Here is a 12900-nt window from a genome sequence, read left to right as displayed (position 1 = left end):
TTTCCTGCCTTCAAGTGCTCCTTCTCACTATGTCTGGTAATAAAATCTCAGGGGGAAACCATTCCTTGTGGTTGGAGGACTGACCCCAGTTCCACAAGAGGGTTGGGCATGTGGTACAGGCCTGGACACTCAGAGGAGCCCACACCTTTAGTTGAAGGGGTATGCAGGCCATCAAAGATAGGTTGATCAGAGTCCAATCCAGACATTTTTAATTTTATTTTTTTTTGCCAAAACTCTTGGGAAAGATGACCTCTTTTCTTGTAGTTATTAAGCTATTATCAGGGTGTGCTCAAGGCTACCAATGGCTATCCTGAGTACCAGGGGGAGACAGTGCCTGACAGATGAAGAGATGGGAGTCTGATGACATCTTCTGAGCTCCTGAACACAACTCTGCATAAAAATAGGTCTGCCTTTCTGCACATCCTAGTTTCATAGCCTGTAGAATTCCTAATTTGGGCTGGGTTCTGTCATTTGACTGAAAAAATTCTAATATGATACTATAAAATCACAATAATTAATACTCTTTGATTTTGGCACAGAAATAGAGCCTAGGAACACATTTACAGATAAGTGGGGATTAAATTTTTAATAAATGTGGCATTTTGAAGCACTGGGGAAAGGATGGACTATTCAATTAAAGATGTCAGGAATTCATCTGGGAAATAAAACTTAAAACATTCCCTCACATCATATACAAAAAATAAATTCCAGATGGATTAGAGAGCTAAAACTAAAACACAGAGCTACCAAAAAAGTTAGAGGAAAATAAAATATTTTTTATAATCCTGGGCAAGAGTAGACTACCCTAAGACACATAACCCAGAAGCCATAAAAGAAAATGACAGATATGGCTGTATAGAAGTTAAAACACATACACACAATTTATACACAAGAGACACCATGAGTAAAAATTTTAAAAAGATAAATAACAGACTAGGAGAAAAATTAGTAGCATGTACCATAAAGAGATACACAGCCAGAGTCATGAAGACTTCTTATGAACAAGAGAAAGATAAATGATCCACTAGAGAAATGGGCAAAGAACAGGAACAAAAAATTAACAGAAGAAACAAATGGGTAACATCACAAATGGTGCTACTTTAACTAGTAATCAGAAAAATGTGAATTGAAACAACGCTATTTTGTCCTTAAGGGTACCAAAATTAAAGACTGTTGCTCTGTTGCTTTCTAACACTGGTGAGAATATGTTTCTGGTAAATGGGTAAAGCGTTCTTGGGACACAATTTAGCAGTATTTATTAAATTTTCAATGCTCATAACCATTGATACAACAAATCCTCTTCAAACAATCCATCTTAAGTTCTAAATATGTGTACAAAAACATACATATAAGCTGTTCACTGCAGCACTGTTTGTAACAGTTAAAAAAAAAAACAAAACCCACAATACTATTTTACCATTTCCCAAACACAAGAATCTTACAACAATTTAACACCATTTACTCATCTTGCCCTTTGAACTACTGATGTCATGTCTTTGAAATGTTTTAAATCCCATAAGATGTTATTAACATCATTGCTTTATTTATTTTTTTAACATCATTGTTCTATTTTTGTCATCATTTAAAATAATTAATTCAAAACTATTTACCCACATATGTACCTTTTCATTCCTTCCTGCAATTACAATGCTTCCTAATCTGAAGAACTTACTTCAATACTTCTTAAAGCTCTGATTTGCCGAAGAAATAGTCTCTCAGATTTTTCTTTTGCATTTATTTTTGAAAGGCACTTTCATTAGGTATAGGATTCTAGGTGGGAAAGTTTTGTTTTACTTTGTTTTTCTTTCACCACTTTAAATGTGCCATTCAGGTGTCTTCTAGCTTCTATAGTTTCACTGAAAAAAACTAGCCATCAGTCATATTCTTACACCCAAAAGGACAATGTGCGTTTTTTTTCTTTGGTTATTTTTCAGATTTCCTCTTTTTTTTTCCTTTAGTTTTTAGCAGTTTGAGTCTGATGTCTCTAGGTGTGATTCTATTTATGTTTACACTGTCTGGGACTTGCTGGGCTTCTGGAATCTGTGGGTTGATGTCTTTTATCAGTTTTAGAAAATTTTTGGTCATCCTTTTAGAATATAGCTTCCATCCGACTCTCTTTACTGATACTCCAATTTCAGGTAAGTTAGACAACTGATTGCATCCTATATATCTCTGTATGCCATACCATTTTCCCCCATTCTTCTTTTCTTCTTGTGCTTTATTTTGTTTTTCATTAACCTGTAAACCACTTTCCTCATCTAATTTTACACTGTGTCCAATCTTCTGTCAAGCTTAAGAATTAAGTTGATTTCAATTACAGTATGTTTTGAATTCTGAAAAGTCCATTTTTTGGCCTTTATTATTTAAAATTATTTTTATTGTGGCAAAATAAACATAGTATAAAATTTACCATCTCAACCATTTTAAAGTATGTATTCAGTGGTATTATATACATTCATAATGTTACATAACCATCATCAACATCCATTTCCATAACTTGTAAAAAACTGAAACTCTAAACTCATGAAACAATAAACCCTCTATTTCCCCCCACCCTCAGCTCCTGGCAATCACCATTTTATTTTCTGCCTCTGATTTTGACTACTCTGGAGTACCTAAATGTGATTTTTTTATAGATTCTAATTCTCTGTTGCAATCTATTTTTTCATTCACTTAGTCCATCACCTCTGGTTTCTTCAACATGTTAATCAGAGTTATTTAAAAATCTGTCAACAAACTCCTGTATGTAGATGTCAATCAATCTAATGTTAATTTTTTTCCTCTTCATTATTGGTTATTTTTCTGCCCCTCTGCATGTTTAGTAAATTTGTGTTCCTGACACTGTGTACAAAAGACATAAGGAAGCAAGACAGCATGTTCCACCGTGAAAGTGTCTCCTTTCCTATACCAGACAGACAATATGAGGGCTGGCCTACATTTATCCAAACAAGAGTTGAACTGGATCAGTGCTGGGCTACAGGCTTACTAAAACTCAGTCCATCTGTGGTTTCCTCATCTATCTTGGGTGTGGACCTCCTGAGCTTGGTTGAGAGACTAGAAGGTCTCTTGTCTCCTCATGCATGAAAGTTTTGGTCTTTGCATGCTTTGAGCTAAGATTTTCTTTTTAATAACTTTTTTTTTTGGCTGTGCCATGCAGCATGTGGGATCTTAGTTCCCCAGCTAGGGATTGAAAACATATCTCCTGCAGTGGAAGAAGACCACTGGACTTTTAGGAAAATCCCTACAATTTTTTTTTTCATTTATTTTTATTAGTTGGAAGCTAATTACTTTACAATATTGTAGTGGTTTTTGCCATATGTTGACATGAATCAGCCATGGATTTACATGTGTTCCCCATCCTGAACCCCCCTTCACCTCCCTCCCCATCCCATCCCTCTGGGTCATCCCAGTGCACCAGCCCCGAGCACTTGTCTCATGCATTCAACCTGGACTGGTGATCTGTTTCACACTTGATAATATATATGTTTCGATGCTATTCTCTCAGATCATCCCACCCTCGCCTTCTCCCATAGAGTCCAAGAGTCTGTTCTATATATCTGTGTCTCTTTTTCTATCTTGCATATAGCGTTATCGTTACCATCTCTCTAAATTCCATATATATGTGTTAGTATACTGTATTGGTGTTTATCTTACTGGCTTACTTCACTCTGTATAATGGGCTCCAGTTTCATCCATCTCATTAGAACTGATTCAAATGTATTGTTTTTAATGGCTGAGTAATATTCCATTGTGTATATGTACCACAGCTTTCTTATCCATTCGTCTGCTGATGGACATCTAGGTTGCTTCTATGTCCTGGCTATTATAAACAGTGCTGCGATGAACATTCGGGTACACGTGTCTCTTTCAGTTCTGGTTTCCTCGGTGTGTATGCCCAGGAGTGGGATTGCTGGGTCATATGGCAGTTCTATTTCCAGTTTTTTAAAGAATCTCCACACTGTTCTCCATAGTGGCTATATTAGTTTGCATTCCCACCAACAGTGTAAAAGGGTTCCCTTTTCTCCACACCCTCTCCAGCATTTATTGCTTGTAGACTTTTGGATAGCAGCCATTCTGACTGGCGTGTAATGGTACCTTATTGTGGTTTTGATTTGCATTTCTCTGATAATGAGTGATGTTGAGCATCTTTTCATATGTTTGTTAGCCATCTGTATGTCTTCTTTGGAGAAATGTCTGTTTAGATCTTTGGCCCATTTTTTGATTGGGTCATTTATTTTTCTGGAATTGAGCTGCAGGGGCTGCTTGTATATTTTTGAGATTAATCCTTTGTCTGTTTCTCCATTTGCTATTATTTTCTCCCATTCTGAAGGCTGTCTTTTCACCTTACTTATAGTTTCCTTTGTTGAGATTAATCCTTTGTCTGCTTCTCCATTTGCTATTATTTTCTCCCATTCTGAAGGCTGTCTTTTCACCTTACTTATAGTTTCCTTTGTTGTGCAAAAACTTTTAAGTTTAATTAGGTCCCATTTGTTTATTTTTGCTTTTATTTCCAATATTCTGGGAGGTAGGTCATAGAGGATCTTGCTGTGATTTATGTCAGAGAGCGTTTTGCCTATGTTTTCCTCTAGGAGTTTTATAGTTTCTGGTCTTACATTTAGATCTGTAATCCATTTTGAGTTTATTTTTGTGTATGGTGTTAGAAAGTGTTCTAGTTTCATTCTTTTACAAGTGGTTGACCAGTTTTCCCAACACCACTTGTTAAAGAGGTTGTCTTTTTTCCATTGTATATCCTTGCCTCCTTTGTCAAAGATAAGGTGTCCATAGGTACGTGGATTTATCTCTGGGCTTTCTATTTTGTTCCATTGATCTATATTTCTGTCTTTGTGCCAGTACCATACTGTCTTGATGACTGTGGCTTTATAGTAGAGCCTGAAGTTCAGGCAGGTTGATTCCTCCAGTTCCATTCTTCTTTCTCAAGATTGCTTTGGCTATTCAAGGTTTTTTGTATTTCCATACAAATTGTGAAATTATTTGTTCTAGTTCTGTGAAGAATACTGTTGGTAGCTTGATAGGGATTGCACTGAATCTATAGATTGCTTTGGGTAGTATACTCATTTTCACAATATTGATTCTTCCAATCCATGAACACAGCATATTTCTCCATCTATTTGTGTCCTCTTTGATTTCTTTCATCAGTGTTTCATAGCTTTCTATGTATAGGTCCTTTGTTTCTTTAGGTAGATATACTCCTAAGTATTATTTTATTTTTTTGCAATGGTGAATGGTATTGTTTTCCTTATCTTTCTGTTTTCTCATTGTTAGTGTATAGGAATGCAAGGGATTTCTGTGTGTTAATTTTATATCCTGCAACTTTTACTATATTCATTGATTAGCTCTAGTGATTTTCTGGTAGAGTCTTTAGGATTTTCTATGTAGAGGATCATGTCATCTGCAAACAGTGAGAGTTTCACTTCTTCTTTTTCTATCTGGATTCCTTTTATTTCTTTTTCTGCTCTGACTGCTGTGGCCAAAACTTCCAAAACCATGTTGAATAGTAGTGGTGAGAGTGGGCACCCTTGTCTTGTTCCTGATTTTAGGGGAAATGCTTTCAATTTTTCACCATTGAGGATAATGTTTGCTGTGGGTTTGTCTTATATAGCTTTTATTATGTTGAGGTATGTTCCTTCTATTCCTGCTTTTTTATCATAAATGGATGTTGAATTTTGTCAAAGGCTTTTTCAACTTACCACAACAGAGGTGCAGAATTCAGCAAATGGCTTGAGAGGAAGACTGTATGTGTTTTTTGTATACAAAAAGAACACAGGAAAGACCTATGGCCAGTGATCTGGAGGGCTTCCCTGGTGGCGCTAGTGGTAAAGAATCTGCCTGCCAATGCAGGAGACACTAGAGACTCACATTCGATCCCTGGGTGGGGACGATACCCTGGAGGAGGGCATGGCAGCCCACTGCAGTATTCTTGCCTGGAGAATCCTATGGACAGAAGAGCCTGGAGGCCTACAGTCCATGGGGCTGCAAAGAGTAAGACATGACTGAGTGACTAAACTACCACCACTTGGACATCTACTGGACATTGCCAACTGGAATATGAATCGTTAAACTTCCTTCTCAAGACAGCTCCACCTGCAGCTTTCCCAGGTATGGAAATTTCATCCTTCTACCTTTGGCCCTGTAGGTCTACATCACAAGAGCCACCTTTGACTTCTCTCATTCTCTAATCCACCATATCCCATCTGTCAGGAAATGCGATTAAGTCCACCATTGGAATTCAACCACTTCTCATCCCCACTACTACCACCCTGGCCCAAATTACTATCACCTCCTCTCTCACTTGGATTAAAGCAATAAGCCTCCCAACCAGTCTATCTATTTCCATTCTTGCTCCTCCTATGAAAGTGAAAGTTGCTCAGTCCCGTCCGACTCTTTATGACCCCATGGACTATACAGCCCATGGAATTCTCCAAGCCAGAATACTGGAGTCAGTAGCCTTTCCCTTTCCCAGGGGATCTTTTCAACCCAGGGATCGAACCCAGGTCTCTGGCATTGCAGGCAGATTCTTTACCAACTGAGCTATCAGGGAAATGTTCCTCCTATAGTCTACCCTCAACACAGTGGTTAGGGCAATTGTTTAAAACAGGGATCAGCAAACTTTCTCTAGAAAGCCAAAGAATAAACATTTAGCCTATATTGGCCAAGAGGTAAAAATCGAGGCTGTTATTATGTAAATGTTAAAATGAGCATCTCAAAGAAGTCGGTTAAATCATGAGGGGGGGGAAGCTTTATTTTTAAAAAGTGGAGTCCCAGTTTTAATGAATCAGTTATAAATCAGAAATTCTGTAAACCGATTCCATAAGAAGAAAGGATTCAGTAATTGAACCGATTCTATTCAATGACATCTTTGTTGCATAGGTGGTCTCTAATGCTGACAACAGATTTCTTAGAAATGTTGCTCTCTCTGTTTAACTAACATTTTGTTCAGTTTTGCCTCCAGTGGAAGCAGAAAGGTTTTTTTCAGCTGTTAAATCCTAAAAATCAATACAATTTATTTATGTAAAAAAAAAAATCACTCAATTGATATATTTTTGAACCTTTTAAGTACTAATTTTCTTTCTATCAAGTAGGAAAAAAATGTATTTGTCCTAAATCCTTAAAATACAAATGCTATAAAAATTAAAAAAAAAAAAAATCGAGGCTGTTACATACGTACTTATATAACAAAAGAAAAAACATGCTTTTATTGACAAAATTCAAAATATAACAATAATAACTGAGTACATTTTTAAACAAGCTCTACTGATGAGAAAATGAAAAACAAAAAATTTTTCAAGGATCCCATTTTGCTAAATTGGAGCTCAAAGTCAATGTCCCCCATCATCAGATTGACTGCAAATTTTTTTTTTTTTTTTTTGACTGCAAATGTTTATCTGTAAAAACCATTCTTAGCTGAAGGCCACACAAAAACAGGCAGTGGGATGGATTTACCCTGTGGGATGTTGTTTGCTGATATCTGTTTTAAAATATAATCAGATCATATCACTCTCATCTCAAAACTCCATGAATAGTTTTCTATTGTTGTGTAACAATTACCACAAATTCAGCAGGTTAAAACAATACCCATTTATTATTCTCAGTTCTGTAGATCAGAAGTACAGGCGGGCTTACCTGGACTCTCTGCTTAGGGTCTTAAGAGGCTGAAATCAAGGTGAGCTCTTTTACAGAAGGTCTGGGAAAGAATCTGTGCCTAAATTCATTCTGGCCGTTGACAGAAGTCAGGGCCTTGCAATTGTGGGTCTGAAGTTCCCACTTCCCTGGTGGCTGTTAGCCAGGAAGCACTCTGGGCTTCTAGAAGCTGCCTGCATTCCTTGTGTTGTGGCTCCATCTTCAAAGCCAGCCAAAGCGCATTCAAATCTTATGCTTTGAAGCTCTCTGATTTCCCTTTCTGCTACCAGCTGGGACAAACTCTCTGCTTTTAAAGGTCTTGCTTGATTAAGGTTACGTCCACCCGGTAATTATATCTCAAAGTGAGCTGGCTTGGGACTTGCATTACCTCTGCCAAATCCCTTCCCAGCAGTGTTTAGATTAATGTTAGATTAAATAACCAGAGAACAAGAATGGTGGGGGTGAGGGGCATCTTTAGAATTCTGCCTACCACATGCTGCAATAACTTCCTATTCAGAGTGAAAAGATAAGGCACTAATAAAGGGCCCACCCGATTTGTGCCACCTGCTCCCAACTCCCATGCATGTCCCCTTACTTCTCTGACGGTATTTCCTACCACTCTCCCTCTGGCTTACTCTGTTTATTCACTACTACATGTTCACCCAACTTGCTGTTTTTTAAACCATGCCAGATACTCGCCCACCTTAGCCTCTCTGCCCAGAATTCTCTTCTATCAAATATCTCCTTTGTTAACTCCTGTATGGCCAAGACTCTGCTCCACTTTTGCTCTTTCAAGAGGCACATCTGATGATACCATTTAATACTACCACCTGTACTCTCATTCCTAGCAATGGCTATTGCCCCCATGCCATTCAATATTCATTGTTTCTACTGTGCTTATCACTTTTAACATATTATATACATTATGATGCTTATTTCTGTCCCTCCTTGGTAGTAACGATCTTTGTCTATTTTTAAAAATTCATTTATCTATTTTTGGCTGAGCTGGGTCTTCATTGCTATGTGGACTTCTCATTGCAACAGCCTGTCCTGGTGCAGAGCACAGGTTAAGTGAGCTTCAGAAATTTCGGCACACAGGCTCAGCAGTTGTGGCTCCCAGGCTCTCGAGCACAGGCTCAACAGTCACGGCACATGGGCTTAGCTGCTCCGTAGCATGTAGACTCTTCCTGACCCAGGGATGGATGGAACCCATGTCTCCTGCATTGGCAGGCAGATTCTTTACCACTGAGACACCAGGGAAGCCCCTTTGTCTATTTTTTTTTTAATGATGTGCTTTTTTTACTAAGCACCTAGCACAGTAGCTGGCATGAACAGATGTTGAATAATCATTCACTGAATGAGGTTCTGGGAAATTGTTTCAGTTTCTTATACACATGTGGGTACTAGGTCATGAGGTACAATATATTTCTTATCTAAGAGTGTAGTCAAGAGTGTTTGAAAACTACTTAGCTTAGACTATATCACCTCCATGGTTCTTTCCAAATAGGAGAATTTTTTAATTTCTATGTGCAGCCACTGAATCTGCACTGTATCCTTTGGGATATGGCAAGGTGTACAGCCTAGTGACTACTGCAAGGCATGACTACTGAGACACAATACTGACACTGACAAAGCTAACAAGCATCCATCCACCTGCCAATGCAGGAGACTCAAGAGACACAGGTTCAATCCCCGGTCAGGAAGATCCCCTGGAGAATGGCAACCTGCTTCAGTATCCTCGCCTGTAAAATCCTGCGGACAGAGGAGCCTGGTGGGCTACAGTCCAAGGGGTCTCAGAGAGTCTGACATGACTGAGCACACACATACCTGTTCTATTGATATAATAGGTTAGGAAGAACTGTGGAAATAGCAAGAACTGTTGAATGACCCCCAAAGAGAAAAACCTGCACTTAACTCTTCCATCAGAAAGAGATATAATCTGAGAGGAAATCATAAAAGAGAACACTTTCCAGATCAAAACTTCCCTGACTGAAGCGTTCATTCACTTACTGAAGAAGCAGAGATGAGTGAAGAAAGAGATCGTTTAAAGTCTTTGCTGTAGAAATGGTGACCTGAATGGACTTGGGGAGCAAAGACCACTTCTGAAGTATGTATGATTTCCACTCATCCACGGGCAGATCCATGCTACTTTAGATCTAAAAAATGAATAAGAAAACAAGGAATTCAGTTTCCTACAAACGCATAGTTCCAGAAAATCAAGATTTCATTCAAGCAAGCATGAAGCAACAAAATCAAATCTTGTAGTCTCTTCCTACAGTTGTTTACATGCCAAGGAAGGATATATCGTCTCTCGCACCAATTCACTCAACATCCCTTCATTCAGAAATATTTACTGAAAACTGACTTTGTTCCTGGCATCGTACTAGTGAACGGTTATACAATGATGAATCAGATTTCTTACACAGTTCAGTTTTTTCTTTTCAATCCCGAGGTCACTCCTTTAGTTCAAGCCCTCACCATTTCCTGTCTGGCATTCTTTCTCCAGTATCATAATTAGTCTTCAGGCCCTCAGACTCCCCCTCCCAGTTCCCCCTTCCCAATTCAGTCCATCCTCCATACTGAGACCGATGTCAGTTCTCTGCCTTAAAGTCATTGATGCTCCTCCTAGAACTTAGGGAAGCCCAGTACAAACCCTTTATTATTTGACCCCTGGCTCACTTTCTGATCAAGTCTCGCTTTTCCTCTACACCCTACTATCCGAATTTCCACACATCCTTCAAGACTCAGTTCAAATGGTTCCTACTCCGGGAAGCTTTCCCTGATTTTGCCACCTGTGACGACAGGAGCACACTTTGCGTCTCTCCTGGGGCCCACACCACGTCTACACTGAGTTAAGGCTACTCACAGCAGAAACTCCCTCGACATACTGTGCTCCCCTCTGGGAGTTAGGGACCAGGTCTTATTTACCTTGAGAGACCCCCCCACTGTGCCAAGCTCAGGGTCTGGCACCTGCGGGAGTTCAGCTCGGGATTGCTGAAAGAAGCAAGTCACTGTTTTGACTACCTTCAGTAGCAGAATTATCAGGGAACCCCTCGAACACTCCTCTGGGCTAGCAGTCTGTGGCTGCCCGCCAAAGGCCGAGTGCGGTATGTTTCCTAGAGCCCGCGGGGAAAGGTCCCGGAACGCCTCCGCCCTGCGCCCTAGGCAGCTCCCGCGTCACGCTTCGCGCGCCCCGCGGCTCGGCGCCCCGCCCCCAGGCCCCCGCCATCCCGCGAAGAGGCCCGGGACCTGGACTCCGGTGGGTCACGTGAGCCGCGTGCCGCGCCTCAGCCAATGCGGTGGCTGCTCGGCCCTCAGACCGCCCCGTGCGGTGCGCACGTCGGGAGGCGGGGGCGGTTCACGCAGCTCCCCCGGCCAATCGCCTTGGAGCGCGCGGGTCCCCGGGAGTAAAGCCAGGCTTGCGTGGGGGGAGCCGGAGCGCGGGAGTTGTTGCGGCGGAACCATGGTGGGCCACCTGAGCGAAGGGGCCATTGCGGTGAGGCGACGCCTGCGAGCTGGGCGCGGTGCGGGGCGGCTGTGGGCCCTGGGGCCGTGCGGGTGGAGACGGGGGAGAGAACACAGGAGCCGGAGTGATAGCGGGGGCTGGGGAGGGACCGCCGGATGACTCCCTAGAATCATCAGTTAACGCATTTTTATCGTCATCTTTTTAAACATGCTCATGTTTTTCCTGCTTAAGGAGTTGAAACAAAGTAAACGGTTGATTTTCGCCCATCTCTCTCCTGCAGCCACTCTTTCTTCTCCCCTTACCCCATCCGCAGCGAAACTTTCTCCAAGAGTTGTCAGTTTTCAGTTCTTTTCCTCGCCTCACATTCCCCTGTAACCGACTCGAATTAGTCACTCCCCTTCCTGATCTCTGTAACCCTGGCTGAAGTCAGCAGTGCCTCCTGGGGCTGTTAAATCCAACAGACACTTTCGAGATCTAAATTTTATCAGTTCTCAGCAGCGTTTGACTATTGGGCATCGCTTTCTTCCGGTAGAATCCTCTTCTTTTGGTTTCTATGGCTCAGCTTGGCTTGTCTCTCCCCGTCTTACTTGCGATCCTTTTGTAAATTTTTGTTGAATCAAGGCTCAACCCTAGGCCCTCTTCTTCCAAGACAATCAAATTACTGTCTCTATGTCAGTTAATCACAAGTTTCTTTTTGCCCAGGGCCAACTTTACTCTGAAAGACAAACCTCTATCATCTGTGTACTTGATATCTCAAAAACTTTTTTTTTTTTTTCTTTTCAACGTGCTGGACCTCAGTTTCGATGTGGAGACGGTAGTGAGTTCTCACTCATGTTGTTCAGATTTTCCAAGGAATGCATGAGAGGGTCAAAAACATTTTAAATTCAACATGTCACAAACCAAATCTAATATCTTCCTAAATTTGGGCCTCTGCTGTCCCCTATCTGGATGCATGGCACCATTATTCATTAAGTTATGCCAGCCAGAAATTGTGGAATCGTTCTTTCTATAAACTCTGTCACCCTGGCTATCCAGTCCGTACCTAAGTTTGGTCTGTTATACCATCACATATGTCTCTTAAATCCAGCTTCTTCTCTCCAGGCACACTGGCACCATTACTTGTGCCTGGCCTTCTCCCTTTTACCCAGCATAATCTTCCTCCTGCCATTCCCAACATAGCATATTCCTACCTGTTCTTTCCTTTTTTCCAGACTTTTTTTTAACGTAAATTGTAAATTCCTGGTATATTTCATACTCCTGCCTTCCACAGGGGCTTTGAACATTCTTAAACCACTGCCTGGGTGGTTCTTTTATTATTATTGTTATTAGATTTTTTATTTTTTATTGGAGTGTAGCCAATTAACAACGGGTTGTTCTTCATTCTTCTCTTGTTGACTAACATAATCTCCACTCAGTTACTTCCTCAAAGAACTCTTCCTTGACTCACTTTGCTAGGCTTAAGTCCTTTTATTTTCAGACCCTAATTCCTGTTTGTTTACCTGTTATCTGTGATTTCAGGCAAAATATTAAACTCTGCCTTTCCTCTTTTGTCACAGACTTGTCATACCTAGTACATGTTGCCTCTGGTTAGTGGAAGGATTAAATGAGCTGTTAATTTATGCTTAGTTCATGTCTGATACATAATAAATGTTCATTACTTGTTACCCATTATTAACAGTCACAGATATGATTTTGCATTAAGTATTGTTCATTTCATTAATGTCAGTTTCTTTCTGCCTCCCCCCACTGGACTGTAAATGCTCTGAAGCCTGAAATCTTGTCTGGTTTTTTTTTTT

At 40.5% G+C, this 12900-nt stretch overlaps 2 protein-coding genes and 1 non-coding gene across 6 annotated transcripts in view; 1 reads left to right on the top strand and 2 right to left on the bottom strand.

The window, feature by feature from the left end:
• SMYD4 (SET and MYND domain containing 4) overlaps window positions 1-10864 on the bottom strand; it is a 41876-nt gene extending 31012 nt beyond the window's left edge. For 3 of the 4 annotated variants that reach the window (XM_065909870.1, XM_065909872.1, XM_065909873.1), the window contains exons 1-2: window positions 10663-10864; window positions 9649-9794 (exon numbers count right to left, since the gene is read on the bottom strand). In XM_065909870.1, coding sequence (XP_065765942.1) covers window positions 9649-9782 — 134 coding nt within the window. In that variant the 5' untranslated portion in view covers window positions 9783-9794; window positions 10663-10864. Of the gene's footprint in view, window positions 1-9648; window positions 9795-10566 lie in introns of all 4 variants that reach the window. The other variant, XM_065909871.1, reaches the window with a different exon arrangement.
• A 118-nt stretch (window positions 10865-10982) lies between these two features.
• Window positions 10983-12900, top strand: part of RPA1 (replication protein A1) — a 44357-nt gene continuing 42439 nt past the window's right edge. The window contains exon 1 of the mRNA XM_065909951.1: window positions 10983-11134. Coding sequence (XP_065766023.1) covers window positions 11102-11134 — 33 coding nt within the window. The 5' untranslated portion in view covers window positions 10983-11101. The remainder of the gene's footprint in view (window positions 11135-12900) is intronic.
• LOC136150410 (small nucleolar RNA SNORD116) lies at window positions 11894-11990 on the bottom strand. Its single transcript, XR_010659837.1, has one exon. It is a non-coding gene; the product is annotated as a small nucleolar RNA SNORD116 (small nucleolar RNA).

Source organism: Muntiacus reevesi, chromosome 18, assembly GCF_963930625.1.
Source record: "Muntiacus reevesi chromosome 18, mMunRee1.1, whole genome shotgun sequence".
NCBI lineage: Eukaryota > Metazoa > Chordata > Mammalia > Artiodactyla > Cervidae > Muntiacus > Muntiacus reevesi.
This window is presented reverse-complemented; position numbering and strand designations above follow the sequence as displayed.